This window comes from Bos taurus, chromosome 18, assembly GCF_002263795.3.
Source record: "Bos taurus isolate L1 Dominette 01449 registration number 42190680 breed Hereford chromosome 18, ARS-UCD2.0, whole genome shotgun sequence".
Taxonomy (NCBI): Eukaryota; Metazoa; Chordata; class Mammalia; order Artiodactyla; family Bovidae; genus Bos; species Bos taurus.
In genome coordinates this window covers 63,788,377-63,805,574 of record NC_037345.1, presented here as the reverse complement: position 1 = coordinate 63,805,574, position 17,198 = coordinate 63,788,377, and the positions used below count along the sequence as shown (strand labels likewise).

At 44.5% G+C, this 17,198-nt stretch overlaps 1 protein-coding gene across 4 annotated transcripts; it reads right to left on the bottom strand.

Annotated features, from left to right (window-relative positions):
* Positions 1-415: 415 nt before the first annotated feature.
* On the bottom strand, positions 416-8,911 carry LOC100140915 (zinc finger protein OZF). Of its 4 annotated transcripts, none has more exons than XM_024979419.2 (6): positions 7,613-8,066; positions 6,752-6,934; positions 6,553-6,654; positions 5,221-5,347; positions 4,829-4,924; positions 416-2,451 (listed from the first exon to the last, which is right to left on the bottom strand). In XM_024979419.2, the coding sequence occupies exons 3-6, from the start codon at positions 6,595-6,597 to the stop codon at positions 1,349-1,351; spliced, it is 1,371 nt and encodes a 456-aa protein (XP_024835187.1). In that variant the 5' UTR covers positions 6,598-6,654; positions 6,752-6,934; positions 7,613-8,066; the 3' UTR covers positions 416-1,348. The 4 variants fall into 4 exon arrangements, with proteins under 4 accessions (XP_024835187.1, XP_010813915.1, XP_059733245.1 ...); XM_010815613.4 differs by lacking the exon at positions 7,613-8,066 and adding an exon at positions 7,340-7,489; XM_059877262.1 differs by lacking the exon at positions 7,613-8,066 and adding an exon at positions 7,035-7,319.
* Positions 8,912-17,198: the final 8,287 nt, after the last annotated feature.

The following is a 17,198-nucleotide window of genomic DNA, read 5'->3' as shown; positions in this document are numbered from 1 at the left end:
AGATCTGGGCACCATTTTTCAGATGTAAAGTATTAAGTCATGGCTGTTTGTTTTTTCACACTTTGCAACATTCAAGCCCCACCCCGCCCCTTGCTAAAGATGTGAACGTGGTGGCATATGTGTCTCTCCCATCAGGACAGAAGCAAAAGCCAAGAGGTGATCTCTTGGCCTCATCTTTGGCTGTCAGGACACCTGCATTGTAAACCTGGTTTCAGGGCATTAAATGTGAGGGTACACAGGCTCAGGGCCAGTAAAGTCATTTGTGCAGTGCTGCTGTTCATTAGTGATGGCAGCAGAGTAGGATTCAGGTAGGAGTAGGAGGCTAGAGTTCTCCAGATTGCAGGACAATGGTTTCATGTTCTGCTTTTAACTTGTTTTGCTTCCTCCCTGTCTTTAGTTATTCCATCCAAAGAGCTCTTTAAAAAATTGTTTTAATTATAGTTGATTTACAATATTGTGTTGGTTTCAGGTGTACAGCAAGGTGATTCAGTTATACATACGCAAATATCCACGCTTTCAGATTCATTTCCCATTGTTGTTGTTCAGTCACTAAGTTGTGTTCCACTTTTTGAGACTCCGTGGACTACAGCACACCAGGCTCCTCTATCCTTCACTATTTCCGGGAATTTGCTCAAATTCATGTCCATTGAGTCAGTGATAGTATTCAACCATCTCATCCTCTGCTGCCCCCTTCTCCTCCTGCCCTCAATCTTTCCAGGTATCAGGGTCTTTTCCAATGTATCAGCTTTTTGCATCAGGTGGCCAAAGTACTGGAGCTTCAGCATCAGTCCTTCCAGTGAATATTTGAGGTTGATTTCCTGTATGATTGACTGGTTTGATTTCTTTGCAGTCCAAGGGACACTCAAGAGTCTTCTCCAACACCAGAATCAGAAAGCATCAATTTGTCAATGCTCAGGCTTCCCCAGTGGTTCAGACAATAAAGAATCTGTGTGCAATGCAGGAAACCCAGGTTTGATCCCTGGGTTGGGAAGATCCCCTGGAGAAGGGAATAGCTACCCAATCCAGTATTCTTGCCTGGGGAAGACTATAGACCGAGGACAGAATTCCACGGGCAGCCTTCTTTATGGTCCAAGTCTGACATCCGTACACGACTACTGGAAAACCCGTAGCTGCATTTCCTTTGTAGCTTATTAAAGAACACTGAATATAGTTCCCTGTGCTATACAGTAGGTCCTGGTTCATTATCTGTTTTTCAGTGAGCTCCTGAGACCTTGAGAATAAGCTGCTTTTCCAAGAGTCAGAGTCAACTGAGGCTGCTTGTTTTCAAGATCTTGACTGATGGTTAGGTAACTGGAAGAGTAACATTTTCAAGTCTGGTTGGCTTTGGTCAGTATTGTCCCGTATGTGTTTGCTGATGTCGACTAAGGTGTGACCGGCACCTGAAGGACTTGCCACATTTGTGGCAACCGTAGGGCTTTTCCCCAGTATGAATCCTCTTATGTTGACAGAGCGAGGAGGAAGTGCTGAAGGCCTTCCCACACGCATCGCATCTGAAGGGCTTCGCTCCACTGTGCGTCCTGTCATGCGTCACCAGGGAGGAGTGATTGTTGAAGGTTTTCCGGCACACCTGACATTCATAGGGTCTCTCTCCCGTATGACTCCGCCTGTGGACAATGAAATGGGACCTGCAGGTGAAGGCCCGGCCGCATTCCTGACACGTGTAGGGCTTCTCACCCGTGTGGGTCCTCTGGTGCTGAGTGAGCTGCACGAGGCGGCAGAAGGCCTTTGGGCAGTCCCCACACTGGTAGGGCTTCTCTCCGGTGTGAGTCCGCTGGTGCTCCGTCAGGGAGGAGAAGCGGATGAAGGACTTGGCGCACCTGCCGCACCTGTAGGGCTTGTCTTCAGAGTGGATCTTCTGGTGTCTCAGGAGCTGGGCGCTCTGTGTGAAGGCCCTGCCACAGGCCTTGCACTTGAAGGGCTTTTCTCCGCTGTGGATTCTCTGGTGGTCCGCGAGGGCGGAGGGGCGGCTAAAGGCCTTCCCACACTCGCTGCAGCCATGGAACCTCTCTCCGGTGTGGACGATCTGGTGCTGGGTGAGGTGCGTCACCTGGCTGAAGGCCCGTGTGCACTGCCCGCAGGTGTAGGGCTTCTCGCCCGTGTGGGTGCGCTGGTGTTGGGCGAGGTGGGCCTTCTGGTTGAAGGCTTTGCTGCACTTGCTGCACTGATAGGGTCTCTCTCCTGTGTGGATCCTCTGATGCTGGATGAGAGTTGATCGACGACGGAAGGATTTCCCACACTCGAAGCACTGGTAGCGTTTCTCTTCCTTCTTCATCTTCTGATGGATGATGAGGTGTGCCCTGCTGCTGGAGGCTTTTCCATATTCTCTACCCGTGCTGCTCGTTTTTTTCATCACTCGTTCATGATGGTATGTTTCTCCGTTTATCCTCTTCCTTAAAGACAATTCCTTGCTCTTCTGTGTTGACTCACTCTCTGAAAACGAACATATAAACACATTAATATAAATAAATGTACGTATCCCCACAGCTAAGAATCTATCCTTAGAAAAAGGTTCTAGTATTTAAGGATATATGTACAAGGACATTTATTGTCATACTCTACTAACAGAAAAAGCTAGAAACAAATACCTGTTTATTCTTATTTTTAAACATTTTTTTTTATTGTGGAAAAATACACAAAACATAAAATTTACCATTGTAACCAATTTTAAGGGTGCAATTCAGTGGCATTAAATACATGCCAATGTTGTGCAACCATCAGCACCATATATTATCCTTATTTTTTATTTGAAATGCATTTTAAGTCTTAAAAAAATTGAAGTATAGTTGATTAATAAATATCCATTTAAATATTAAATTATTTAATCTCTCATGAATGGAATTAGTGCCCTTCTAAAAGGGACCCCTTCCACCACATAAGGGCACAGTGAGAAGATGGTCATCTGTGAACCAGGAAATGGCCCTGCCGGACACTGAACTGCAGGCACCTTCATCTCCAGAACTGTGAGACATAAAGATCTGTGGTTTAAGCCACCGGGTCTGTGGTGTTTCTGTTACAGCAGCTCAGACAGACGAAGACAGACATCAAGGGCTGACATGGCCCAGACCGCCCACAAGAGCTGAGTACTGTCCACCCACCAGTTCTCAGCTGGGGCATTCCCAGCGGCAGTCTCCCACGAGAGCAAGAGGCGCACCCAGGACTTGGCTTGAAAAGGTCTAGACGCTACAGGTGAGCCGCACACACAAGTGGCCAGACCCCTGCACCAACCCCACAGACGCGTTTATCTCTGGCCACTCTGGTGTGTGTGCAGTAACCACTGTGTTTGAAATGATCCAATCTTGGTTCCTACTTTGCCAAGGTATCTAAGAACATCTCTTTTTTAAAACTGGAGCATAGTTGATTTACAATATTGTGTTAGTTTCAGGGGCACAGCCAAGTGACTGGGTAGTACATGCATATTATACATCTGGGTTTTTTAAGTTTCGTTTTATATCCGTGATAGGCTATTATAAGATATTGAATACATATAGTTCCCTGTGCTATGCAGTAAATCCTTGCGTATCTATTTTACACATAGTCGTTTGTGTCCGTGATTTCCGTACTCCTCATTTATCCCTGCCCCCACCTTCCCCTTTGGTAACCATATGTTTGTTGATTTCTGCTAGTCCATTTCTGTTTTGTAAATAAGTTCTTTGTATCATTTTTTTTTTTAGATTCCACATATAAGTGATATCATACAATACCTGTCTTTCTTTGTCTGATTTACTTCACTTAGCATGATCATCATCTTAGTGTGATACTCTCAGCCATCCATGCTGCTGCAAATGGCATTGTTTCATTCTTTTTATGCATGAGTAACATTCTACTGTATATGTGTACCACATCTTTATCCATCTGTCCATGGACATTAAGGTTGTTTCTACGTCTTCAATATTCTAAACAGTGCTGCAGTGATTCAAATTAGAAATCTCTCCAGCTATATGCCCAAGAACAGGATCACTGGATGATACAGGAACTTTATTTTTAGTTTTTTAAGGACTCTCCACACTGTTCTCCATAGTGGCTGTATCAGTCTGCATTCCCACCAACAGTGTAGGCGGGTTCCCTTTTCTCCACACCCTCTCCAGCATTTGTTTTGAGACTTTTTGATGATGGTCATTCTAACCAGTGTGAAGTAATACGTCATTGTAGTTTTGACGTATATTTCTCTAATAATTAGCAATGTTGAGCAGCTTTTCATGTGCCTGTTCTAAGAACATCTCTTGTTAAATAGTAAATTCCTTGATGGGTTCTAGTCTCTTACAAAATGCCCTTTCTTGGCCAGAACTAGCGATTGAATATGTTTGTTAATGGAACAGTTCTTGGATGGATGTATTTATTCAATTTATGTTAAATAGTAAATTCCTCGATGGGTTCTAGTCTCTTACAAAATGCCCTTTCTTGGCCAGAACTAGCGATTGAATATGTTTGTTAATGGAACAGTTCTTGGATGGATATATTTATTCAACTTATCAGAGGTGAGAGAGAGAATTTTTTGGATACTTAAAGAAAACACAAGCTTGGAGATATCTTTCTGAGGAAACAGTCTTATGAAATGAATGAAGGCTAAAGTGGTGAAAAACAATCCAGAGAATAAAGGTGGAGAGCTGATCACAAACTCACATTTGGAGTCAATTATTTAAGAAGGCGGGTGAGTAGAATAGTGGATGAGGATGCGAGGTGGATCCACTGGGGCCTCAGACCAGAGACCCTCTGGAGGAAGATGCCCAACCCCTTAAACTGTGGTCATCTCAGAAGGCAGCTGGCCTTTTGCACGTACATCTTCCCCTCAGCTTGGTCCCAGACTCACCTGCTCCTGGAGCTCCTGCATCCTCCTCCCTCATCACCCAGGGCTGTGGGCCTCGCTCCAGAAGGAAGGCTATGTTGGGCTCTGCAACAGATATGCCTTTGGAAAGAGAAAGAAATGGCAGTTGGTCATGCCGTTATTACCCAAGAATTCATCTCCTACCACAGAATCAGGATCAAAGCCCTTATAAGAATGGCCAGAAAAAAAAAAGAATGGCCAGATGAAATTTGAAGGTTTTTGGAAGGACAGTAAAGAGGAACTTGTCCATTTCTAACTATGCTCTTTATGGGACACGGAACAAAAAGTAAAGGCCACTGTAGGTCCCCAGAGATTTCCAATAGGAGGAGGAAGATGTAGCGGCAGGCAGATGTGAACTAAGGGCTGGGTGCACTTACCCAGCCAGACCAGGTTCTGGTAAGTCTCCAACATCACAGCTGTGTACAGTTCTCTCTGAGCGGGGTCCAGGAATCCCCACTCTTCTTGGGAGAAGTCGATGGCCACATCTTGGAATGTCAGTGATTGCTGAAAGGGCAAACACTTTCTTACCCACAAGGCCCGAGGGAGAGGGAAGTCTTGGCTGAAACATAGCAGGTGGTGCACAGGCATTGTGGTGTGTACTGGAGGATCCAGGGTTTGTTGTTTGGTTTTGTTTTTGCCAAATACAGATGCATATTATAGATAGTGAAAAACAACTCTTTGGGTAAGAAAAATTATCCTGTATTATCAACCAAAATGTTAAAACTGGTCGTGGACCCTGTTTGAGGAAAGCATTCCAGTAACTTATTTGGAAAACAAGGATTTTTGAGGAAAGCATGAACCACTGTGCCTCTACACTGAGTTTGTAGCCTGTGGTTCTAATCAACAGATCCTGGCCTCCAGCTGTAACATCCAACAGGATCTCCAGTCTCTAGCCAGCAGTGCTCATGTCAGACTGGCCCCCACATCCTTACTGGTAGGAAACAATTCTTGAATCTACTGTTTCTCCTGCCAAATAGGGATTTTGTACAAGTTGGTGGTGTTTGTGGACTGACAAACACTCCTGAGTCTGTCTAAAGTCTGAAGACAAGGGAGGACTGTCAGCAACCCAGGACCTCAGTTCAGTCCTGAATGGGTTTTTCCTCCAACTGTAGCCCCAAGCTTTACATGTCTTCCTGTCTGTATAGAGTTCACTAAATGTGTAAATGTATGTAGACGGAACTTTACCACCTTCTAGATTCTCTAATTATTTAATACATTCTATAATGTCTAATACATCACCTCCTTAAAGTCATTTGTCCATTTTTTTCCATTTGTCCATTTATCTTAGCATTTAAAAAAAAATCTGAATATAAGGTCAGCATATACTTATGCTCAGTATTTAATGGTGAAATTTACATGTAAGTACAATGAAATGTGAAAACTGTACACTTAAAAAAATGGATTATAGATTTCTCTTTTGATAAGTACATTTGAACTGAAGTACATTTCATAATTTACTAGAATCCTGGAAAACATATTTGTTTAAATTATGTGTTTGTGTGAAATGGAAACTGTTCTCCAACTAGCAAGGAAAAGAAAATCTCACTTCTTTTAAAATTTGTCCTCGGATGTGGGATTAAAGTTCAGGGCACTTGATACAGCAGTATTTATGAGGACTTCTGTTTTCCTAGATGACTTTGTTCTCTAGGGTTAGGGTTAATCTTTATTCTTTAGGGTCTCATTGTAAGAAAAAACAAACCATAACTCACCTGTGATGTGCCTTCCAGAGGCCCAGTGGCCGTGCTCCCCTTCATGAGGCCTCTCTTGAAGAACAGAGTCCTGTGAATGTGGAGCTGAGGAGATGGAAGGAACTATCAAAAAAAAAAAAAAAAAGCATCAAATTTGTGTCATTCTCTCCCCTCTCCCCCCCGTTAAATATCAAAGCAGAGCGGTGCCCAGTCACAACACCTTTTCGGAGATTTACTGGTTCTCCAAGTTGTGAGAGATTCTAGTGCGATGTCTCCACATCTGTTCCTCAAAATGGTCACTGATGAAAATGACTAACCACAGTTAGTGTGCTGAGGGCTTTACGTGTATCTCCTTCACTCTCCGTCATGGCTGAGGCAGCCATTCCCGTCTAAATGTCTCTCCCTGAAAGTGCGCGAGTGGGAAAACTGGTCAAATTAGAAAAAGGCCAATAGATGGGTTCCCAGTATCTTGATTTCTTAAAATGAAAGTATACTTGACTTACAACATTGTGTTAATTTCAAGCGTACAACACTGACTCAGTTTTAGTTTCATATATTCGTTTTCTTCATGTTTCCCCCCTTATTGTTGTTTAGTTGGTATAAAAATTTAAAGGAATAGTCACACAGCCTTTCTAGAGCTCAGAAGAGTCCTCAACAAACAGCCACAGAAACCGTGAGCCAAATCCCATAACCACACGGAGAACAGCCGTGCAGGGGCCCAGGACGCCGGACAAACCGACGCGGACACGCAGGTACACACAGCCCCGCGACCACTCCCGCCCCCTCCGAGGACGCCCCACCGACTCACCCACGGCGCTTCCGCCCTCCAGAAGTCGGCCGCGACTCTGCGCGCCTGCGCAGCCTTCCGCCTTCCGGCCCCCTTGGGCTCGAAACCACGACCCCACGGGCGACCGCGCACCAGCGTGTCCGTTCCTCTCGGGTACCCGGCCCCGCCTCCATGGGCGTCAGTACGCATGCGCGCTCCGTTTCCAAAGCGCCTCCCCGTCCCATCCCCGAGCCCAGCCTTGAGAAGGGGAGGGCACCCCCTGCCGGATAAAAGCAGTCCAGCGCGTTGACGCACCCAGACACGCCCGGTCCTGCACGCGGCCGTCGCTACCAAAATCCCACTCGGTAGCGGGCCAGGAGCCCACTGCGTTCTCGTCGCCCGGACCGCGTTGGTGAGACCGCGCACGCGCACACTGGGCTGCGCGAACTCCCGGGAGCCCCGCAGCGCGCGGGCGTTGTTTGGAGGCGGGCACTTCCGATCGCGCAGGCATCTGGGGGGTCTGGTTCGCGTCGCGGATGTTTCTGAGTTCCCGGGACGTTTTCCTCTTGCCGCGCGGGCTAGTGGTGCGTTCTCAGGTTAGGGTTCCATGTTGGCAGGGGGGGCGGCGGCCGCTGTTCGCAACCGCTCGGGGGAGGGTGGCCCGGGCACTCGGCGCTGTGCGGGCCGGGCGTCTGGGTCTGGCTTGGGCTGCCGCCCGGATGGGCGAGTACGGTGTAGTGCGGCCGTTATCAATATATTGGTGTTTATGAAAGAAACTCGCGTGTGTGTGTGTACACACATGCGTACGGGCTTGTATTATTAAAGTTATATTACTTGTATTTTTGCTGTTCCGTCGCTAAGTCTTGTCCGACTCTTTGCGACCCCGTGGACTGCAAGCACTCCAGGCTCCCCTGTCCTAAACAATCTCCCAGAGTTTGCTCAGATTTATGTCCATTGAGTCGGCGATGCCATCCGACCATTTCATCCCCTGTTGCCCCCTTCTCCTCCTGCCTTCAATCTTTCCCAGCATCAGGATCTTGTTCAGTGAGTCAGCTGTAACTAATTCCATCCCTGAATAGGCGATTGAGGCATTGGAAAAAGCCCCGTTATATGCACTGCTAAATAAAGTTTAGCACTAAACTTTGTATTAAACAAAGTTGTATTTATTCATTTTGCCCACCCGGCACTGCTGCTTTGGGGATGGGATATTAGTTCTCCAACCAGGGATTGAACCCGTGCCTCCATAGTGAAAGCCAGGAGTCCTAACCACTGGACCGCCAGGAAATTCCCACAAAGTTGTGTTTTGACAGTGAGATCTTTCCTGGCGTTTCTTCTGGCACATAGATTCAAGATTATGGTCTCTTTAAGTATACTTTCTCCTTAGCTCTGCATTCATGGTGTTATGGGACAGGGAAGTTTCCCATTCTCGGACCGTCAGGAATTCTTAGGCTTGAGTGCCAAGTGAGGGTCCTTGGCTTCCTGCAGGAAAGAATTCAGAGCGAGCCAAAGACAAGCGAAAGCTTATAAGGATAAGGACGTTTACTAGGGCACTAGCAGAAGATGAAGTGTAGGATTGTGGGATGCAGTTTTGAGTTTTAATAGCTTAAGCAAGAGACAGGCTTCATCTGTGGAAATACCTCATCAGTTTTCTTTAAATGAGGAGCAAAACACTAATCTCCAAAGAAGATTGGTGAGCAGGCTCTTTCCTGGAGGAGAGCCGTATGCAAGGTGGTTTCACGGGTCCAAATTTCTATGTGGTGCAAACAGATTTGATTCTTTCACCTCTGAATATTGATAGCAAGTCATTTTTATTTTGCATAACAGACTTTTTTCTTCTCAAAGAGAAAACTGTTTTCTTTTTTTTAAGGAAAGCAGCAGTATTTTCTCTACATGTGCTATTAAGATGACTCATATTATTCATGAAGTTGCTAAAGTATATATAAAAAGTATAAAATATTTCAAGTCTTATACAGATATATATACATACATGCATTCATACACACATACACCGTACATAAACATTTTTTTAACCATTTTATTGTTTCTTCTCTATGTTTTATTTTAACCACATGAAATATTTATGCCTAAGGCTCTTTTGACCACAGCACTTTATTCCATTCATTCTATGCTACTCTTACTCTCTTGATATTCTTGTATGTTATCATTGTAATTGAAATACAACTTACAAATAATAAAATACAGATTATTAACTATGCAGTTTTGCTGTTGATTACAGCCCAATCAGTTCAGTCGCTCAGGCGTGTCTGACTCTTTGCGACCCCATGAATCGCAGCACGCCAGGCCTCCCTGTCCATCACCAACTCCCGGAGTTCACCCAAACTCACGTCCATCGAGTTAGTGATGCCATCCAGCCATCTCATCCTCTGTCATCCCCTTCTCCTCCTGCCCCCAATCCCTCCCAGCACCAGAGTCTTTTCCAATGAGTCAGCTCTTCGCATGAGGTGCCCAAAGTACTGGAGTTTCAGCTTCAGCATCAGTCCAATAAGCACTGCTGAAATCACGATGGACTCCTGCCCCTCCTGAAAGCCCCTTCAGCCGGGTTTCCTGCCCTCACTCTCAGAGGAAACCACCTTGTCTTTGCAACAGGAGATCTGTTTTGCCTGCTTTTTAAGTTTTTCTTTCATCTGACTTCATATAAATGCAACCAAGCAGTGCATAACTTTTTGTGTGTCCAGCTTCAGTCATTCAGCATGTTTTTTGAGACTCACCGATGATGTCTATTAGTAATTTATTTTCTACTGAGTAGTGTTCTGTTGTGTGAATATAGTACAGTCAGTTTATCCATGTTCTTCTTGATAACATTTGGGATATTTCTGGATTTGGGGGCTATTATGAATAAAACTATGAATACTTTTAAACATGTGTATTTGTAATACTTTAGAAGAGATAATCAGAGAAGGCAGTGGCACCCCACTCCAGTACTCTTGCCTGGAGAATCCCATGGATGGAGGAGCCTGGTGGGCTGCAGTCCGTGGGGTCGCTAGGAGTCGGACACGACTGAGCGACTTCACTTTCACTTTGCACTTTCATGCATTGGAGAAGGAAATGGCAACCCACTCCAGTATTCTTGCCTGGAGAATCCCAGGGGTGGAGGAGCCTAGTAGGCTGCCGTCTATGGGGTTGCACAGAGTCGGACAGGACTGAAGCAACTTAGCAGTAGCAGCAGCAAAAGAGATAATAGTTATGAAAAAAATACTGGGGTTTAAAGAGTATCATGAAAAGTCATTCATTGAAACAGTACAGTTTATCTAATCTATGGTGAGATGTTTTCTGCTAGACAACATTAAGACTCAGTGCCTCTGGATTTTATTGGAGGCTAGTTGCAAGATTCCTTCTGCCTAGTATATGTGGTGGTGGTGGTGGCGGCTTCGTCGCGAAGTCATGTCCGACTCTTATGACCCCAGGGACTGTAGCCTGCCAGGCTCCTTTGTCTCTGAGATTTCCCAGACAGGAACACTGGAGTTGCCATGTCCTTCTCCAGCGGATCTTCCCGACCCAGGGATGGAACCCATGTCTCTTCCATCTCCCGCATTGTAGGGCAGATTCTTTACCACTGAGCCACCAGGGAAGCCCCAACGTAGTATATGCCATATACTATATGCTTTTTAAATTTAAACTCACAATTAGCATGTAGAAACATGCCTGGCTTTCATAGGAACTTCAGTGGTTAGGACTCTGAGCTGTCACTGCTGAGGGCCTTGGTTTAATCACTCATCAGGGAACTAAGATCCCAGAGGTGTGGTAAAACAAAATAAAAAAACTTAGGCGAATACCCTGTAAAATCTGTCCTCTGCTAGCATTTGGTCAACTCTGGAAACTTTAGTTTTTCCTTTTTAGGGAGTGAAGTTCATCTAAAATTTGAAATTTTTATCAAAAATGTGAAGTGTTGAACCTTATTTTGAATGCCTTTTATGTGTGTTAATACATCCTCATTTTTAGTACTGTAGAATGCTTTTACAGAATTTTTAAGTGCTTATATTCTCTTTGAAAGAAAAGGCTTCAAGGTTAATAAAATCTCTGTTTAAATTTCAGTGAACTGTTTCTTCTGTGTATTGGTAAGTTATGTTCATTTTCTAGCTTCTCAATAGGCCTCTGGTTCACTTGTAGTTTTCTTGTCTATGCTGCTGCTAAGTCACTTCAGTCGTGTCCGACTCTGTGCCACTCTGTAGACGGAAGCCCATCAGGCTCCCCCGTCCCTGAGATTCTCCAGGCAAGAACACTGGAGTGGGTTGCCATTTCCTCCTCCAATGCATGAAAGTGAAAAGTCAAAGTGAAGTCGCTCAGTCGTGTCTGACTCCTAGCGACCCCATGGACTGCAGCCCACCAGGCTCCTCTGCCCATGGGATTTTCCAGGCAAGAGTACTGGAGTGGGGTGCCATTGCCTTCTCCGTTTCTTGTCTATAAATGCATTTAAAGTAGTAACTTTTTGAGTATGTTTATGGCCACACTCCACGGGTTTTGTTTTATACTGCTCTCATTCACTTCATTGTGCTCTGTTGTTTCACTGAAGGAGAAAATACTAGGTAGTAAGTAACATAAATATTATTTTGTGAATGTCTAATTTATTATATTCTTATCTGAGCCACAGCCCTGTATGATTTGTTTGAAACTTCTCCATACTTTCAACTTGATAAATGTTTAACTGTTGTTTAAAATGCCTGGTGTTTTATTTAATGTGCATTTTCTGATGCATAATAAATGACTAATGGGGATTTTAAATGTACAATATGTTCTTCAAATATGAATTTTCTGATTAAAAGAGACTTATGACTGAAGAACTTCCCACACACCTAACATTCACAGGATTATTTTCTCTTATGCTTTCTTTTATTTAAGTTAGGATTAGCTTAGACTGACTTCCCTGGTGGCTCAGACAGTAAAGCGTCTGCCTACAATGTGGGAGACCTGGTTTCAATCCCTGGGTGGGGAAGATCCCCTGGAGAAGGAAATGGCAACCCACTCCAGTATTCTTGCCTGGAGAATCCCATAGACAGAGGAGCCTGGTAGTCCATGGGGTTGCAAAGAGTCGGACACAACTGAGCGACTTCACTTTCACTTTCAAAGGGTTTCCAAGATTTCTCCACTTCTTTGGTTGGTTGCTGCTGCTGCTGCTAAGTCACTTCAGTCATGTCCGACTCTGTGTGACCCCATAGACGGCAGCCCACCAGGCTCCCTCATCCCTGGGATTCTCCAGGCAAGAACACTGGAGTGGGTTGCCATTTCCTTCTCCAGTGCCTGAAAGTGAAAAGTGAAAGTGAAGTCACTCAGTCCTGTCTGACCCTTAGCGACCCCATGGACTGCAGCCTACCAGGCTCCTCGATCCATGGGATTTTCCAGGCAAGAGTACTGGAGTGGGGCGCCAGTGCCTTCTCCGTCTTTGGTTGCTAACCAGCGTGAATTTTCCAGTTGCTAATGATTGATAGGTAGTGTCCAGAAGCTCTTCTACACCATCATATTAATAGGGTCTTTAATGATGAATGTGATGGTGATGAATCTGCTGATAAATCTAACATGAGTTGAACCAAAAAGCATTTCCACATTTGACAAGATTAAGAATGAGACAGAAGTCTTTTCTTCTCTTATTTATAGGGATTTTCTATGGCATAAGTTCTTTAAAGTTGGGAAGATGAGTGCCCGAAGTCCTTCCCACATTTCTTTCATTTACTGGGAATGAATTTTGTGTTGAGTAAGCTGTGAGCACTAATGGCTTTCCCACATCCCTTGCATTCTATGGATGTGGCTTCTCACCAGTGTGAATTATCTGACGTAGTTTAAGCTGTGAGCCCTGCCTAAAGGCCTTCCCACATTCATTACATTTTTAGGGTTTCTCACCAGTTTGGATCCTCTGATGTTGAGGAAGATGTGAACGATGGCCAAAGGCCTTTCCATATTCATTACATTTATATGACTTCCCACCACTGTGGATTCTTTGGTGTTCATTAAGTTGTGTGGTACCGCTAAAGGCCTTTCCACATGCCTTACAGACGTGGGGCTTTTTTCCAGTATGAATTCTGTGATGTTTAATAATCAACGATAAGTAACTATTAAAGCTTTTCCATATTCAGTACATTGATAGTGTTTTTCACCAATGAGTTCTATGACGGACACTGAGTTGTGAGAGCCGAACAGAGGTTTTCCCACATCCTCAGATTCATAGTGTTTCTCACCAGTATGAATTCTCTGATGTCTTGTAAAGAGTGAAACAGAACCAAAGGCCTCTCCACATTTTTCACATTCATAGGATCTTTCCCCACTGAGTTCTCTGATGAGGAGTATTGGGTCTGTGATGGAAAGCCTTCCCACACTGCTGACATTGATAAGATTTCTCACCAGTATGAATTTTCTGATGACTAAGAAGAGATTTCTTCTGCCCTGACCTGTTCTACATTCATTACACACGTAGGGTCTACTTCCAGGTGGAACTTTATGAAGCAGGTTACGGGATGTTTGCTGTCTCAGTGTGTGTTTCTTCATGGGTGGTTATGACTTGACTGGAACTTTCTTTCTGATTTCTGTGATATATCTCAAATGTGCCTTTACATTCCCAGTCATCTTGGAAACTGGAATTCTCAGGATCTTTGTAAAATTTTCTGTTTTCTCCCACTTGGACACCTGATCTGAAAGATAATGAAAAAGCAGAGATGCTTTAGTCCAAGGTCAGTTAGAGCTTCTTTAGTAGAAATAGTTTGAAACTGAAAATAATGCTTATGAAGACAGCACGCTCCCAAACAGGAATCCAGGAATTCCTGTTCTCCAAAACCCCCAGAGTACCTGCTTCAGCAGGAAGGGTCCAGCCAATCAGCGATTCATATCTAATATGAATATGAATTTCATCAATATGAAATATTGATGGGGTAGCAGGTGGGCTACTCTCAAAAGGCGGTGGTGGTGACGGTGCGCCGGCCTCGTCTCTGGAATTCGGTATCCAAGCACTTCTGGCAGCAGCGGTGGTGGTTTCCTCGTCTTAGTGTCTGAGCCCGGATCACGGCCGAGGCAGTGTGTGCTTGGAGGCGCGTCTCTGCCTTAATGTGGCTGAGGAGGCACCACTTCTGGTGACTTGCTGTTGCCACATTAGAGGAGGCATTTCTGGAGACCTGCCTTAGAGCCAGCTCCCGTAACCCTTCTAACAGTTTTATAAGCACCCATTTCCCATATTTTGAATCTTTAAATATAATCTTAACACTGACCTTAAGATATTGGCAGGGGGGGGGGGCAGGATTTCAGGAGAAGATAAACCAGGTTATTAGGAGCAACCCTTCCACTAAAAATGTGTTTTAAAAATAAAACTTACACCAAAAAAATCTTTGGCAAAGGTTTGGGGAAAAAAAAATAACTCAGAATTAACAGGCAAAAGTCTACAGAAACTTGAGCTCCAAGGCTCAAAGAGTACTGAAGCTGGTTTGCCCTGAGTTCCAGCCCTAATTTTGTTCAGATGATCTCCTGTGTACATGTTGTGTGTCTCTTTTGCCCAAACACATCACCTGGTGTCTTGGTGCATTTGGGCTGCTAGAACAAAATATTAATGCCACAGACTGGGTTGCTTATAAACAACAAATTTCTCACAGTTCTAGAAGCTGGGAAGAATTCTGAGATCAAGGTGCTGACACTCAGCGACCAGGAAATAAATTCTTACATTGAGCCACCATATTTTGGAGTCTGATAAGAGCAGCTTAGCTTAAGCCCTGAGACAAAGTCAGTCTAAAATCATATGTGAAAGGAGCCTCATTTTGTCTGTAAACCTTTTGAGAAAAAAGTTTAGAAGGAAAAACTGGAAGCCAACCAGGTGAGCTTCCCCCGTCCCCCACAATGGCTCACCTCTTAGGCCGCTGTCTCTTCACCACCAACAGTTACTCCCTTTTTTGCAACAATTGATCACACTTGACTTAGAATTGCTAAACTTTCCATGTGAAAAATAAATGGAACCTAGTCGCGCAATTGCTATCCAAATGCCTAGGCCCTTGAGGGGACATTGACAGAGGAGGGTAACGAGCGTGGCTAGACAAATCGGGAAGGTGATGTTTCAGAAGTAACTCAGACCTGTTTCCAGCTTTACCAGGCTCAAACTGTTGCTTCCGAAATCCAGTCAAACTCTTTAGCGGTTCCCTGCAAAGTCAAGTTGGTGGAATCATGATGCTTAGATGATAGGTAATGAATTCTGAGAGTAAGGTCTTAACCAACAGCTGTCCTCCAATTTGTGCACATCCCTCCCGGTGGATACGTGTGGGAGGAGAAGGAGGGAATTAGCCACCGATACATACTCGGCTCCAGTGGACTTGACGGCTGCATCTTTGGGGCTGTCCTGGTATGGAAAAACTACCGTGTTTAGACTTTGAGAGCTGAGTGACCACATGACCATGAGGGGAAGGGTAAATCTGCTTCATAAAGGGAAAGGGCACTATAAAAAGTTGCTCAGGGTTAACTGAGTTACAAAGCGCTTATCATGTTACAGTACCATATATATCAAACATACGCTATTACGGTACAGCACTACACACACCCTCAACTTACTACGGGGTACAGCCTGATAAGCCCACTGTAAGTTAAAAATACTTAGTCGAGAAGCATTTAATAATACACTTAACCTACTGAACGTCACAGCTTAACTTCAGCTACCTTAAATGTGCGCAGACCACTTGCATTAGCCTACAGTTGAGCACAGCCATCTAACACAAAGCCTACTTTATACTAAAGAATATCTCGTGTAATTTACTGACTCCTGTATTGAAAGTGAAAATCAGAATGGTTCTAAGTGTATCTGTTGCTTACCTTTCTGATATCCTGGCTGTCTGAGATAACTTGCTGGAGCTGGAGCTTCTTGCTGTTGCCCAGCATCATGAGAGCCTCATACAGCATATTGCTAGCTCAGAAAAGGGTCAAAATTAAAAACTCAAAGTACAGTTACTACTGAATGAATATCACATTCAGTTCAGTTGCTCAGTCAAGTCTGACTCTTTACAACACCATGGACTGCAGCACACCAGGCCTCCCTGTCCATCACCAGCTCCCAGAGCTTGCTCAAACTCATGTCCATCGAGTTGGTGATGCCATCCAACCATCTCATCCTCCATTGTCCCCTTTTCTTCCTGCCTTCAACCTTTCCCAGCATCAGAGTCTTTGGGTTTGCATCAGGTGGCCAAAGTACTGGAGTTTCAGCTTCAGCATCAGTCCTGCCAATGAATATTCAGGACTCATTTCCTTTAGGATGGACTGGTTGGATCTCCTTGCAGTCCAAGGGACTCTCAAGAGTCTTCTCCAACACCACAGTTCAAAAGCGTCAATACTAAGGCGCTCAGCTTTCTTTATAGTCAAGCTCTCACATCTATACATAACTACTGGAAAAACCATAGCTTTGACTCGATGGACCTTTGTTGGCAAAGTAATGTCTGCTTTTTAATATGCTGTCTAGGTTGGAAAAAGTTGGCTTAAAGCTCAACATTCAGAAAACTAAGATCATGGCATCTGGTCCCATCACTTCATGGGAAATAGATGGGGAAACAGTGTCAGACTTTATTTTTTTGGGCTCCAGAATCACTGCAGATGGTGATTGCAGCCATGAAATTAAAAGACACTTGCTCCTTGGAAGGAAAGTTATGACCAACCTAGATAGCATATTGAAAAGCAGAGATATTACTTTGCCAACAAAGGTCCACCTAGTCAAGGCTATGGTTTTTCCTGTGGTCATGTATGGATGTGAGAGTTGGACGGTGAAGAAAGCTAAGTGCTGAAGAATTGATGCTTTTGAACTGTGCTGTTGGAGAAGACTCTGGAGAGTCCCTTGGACTGCAAGGAGATCCAACCAGTCCATCCTAAAGGAGATCAGCCCTGGGTGTTCATTGGAAGGACTGATGTTGAAGCTGAAACTCCAATACTTTGGCCACCT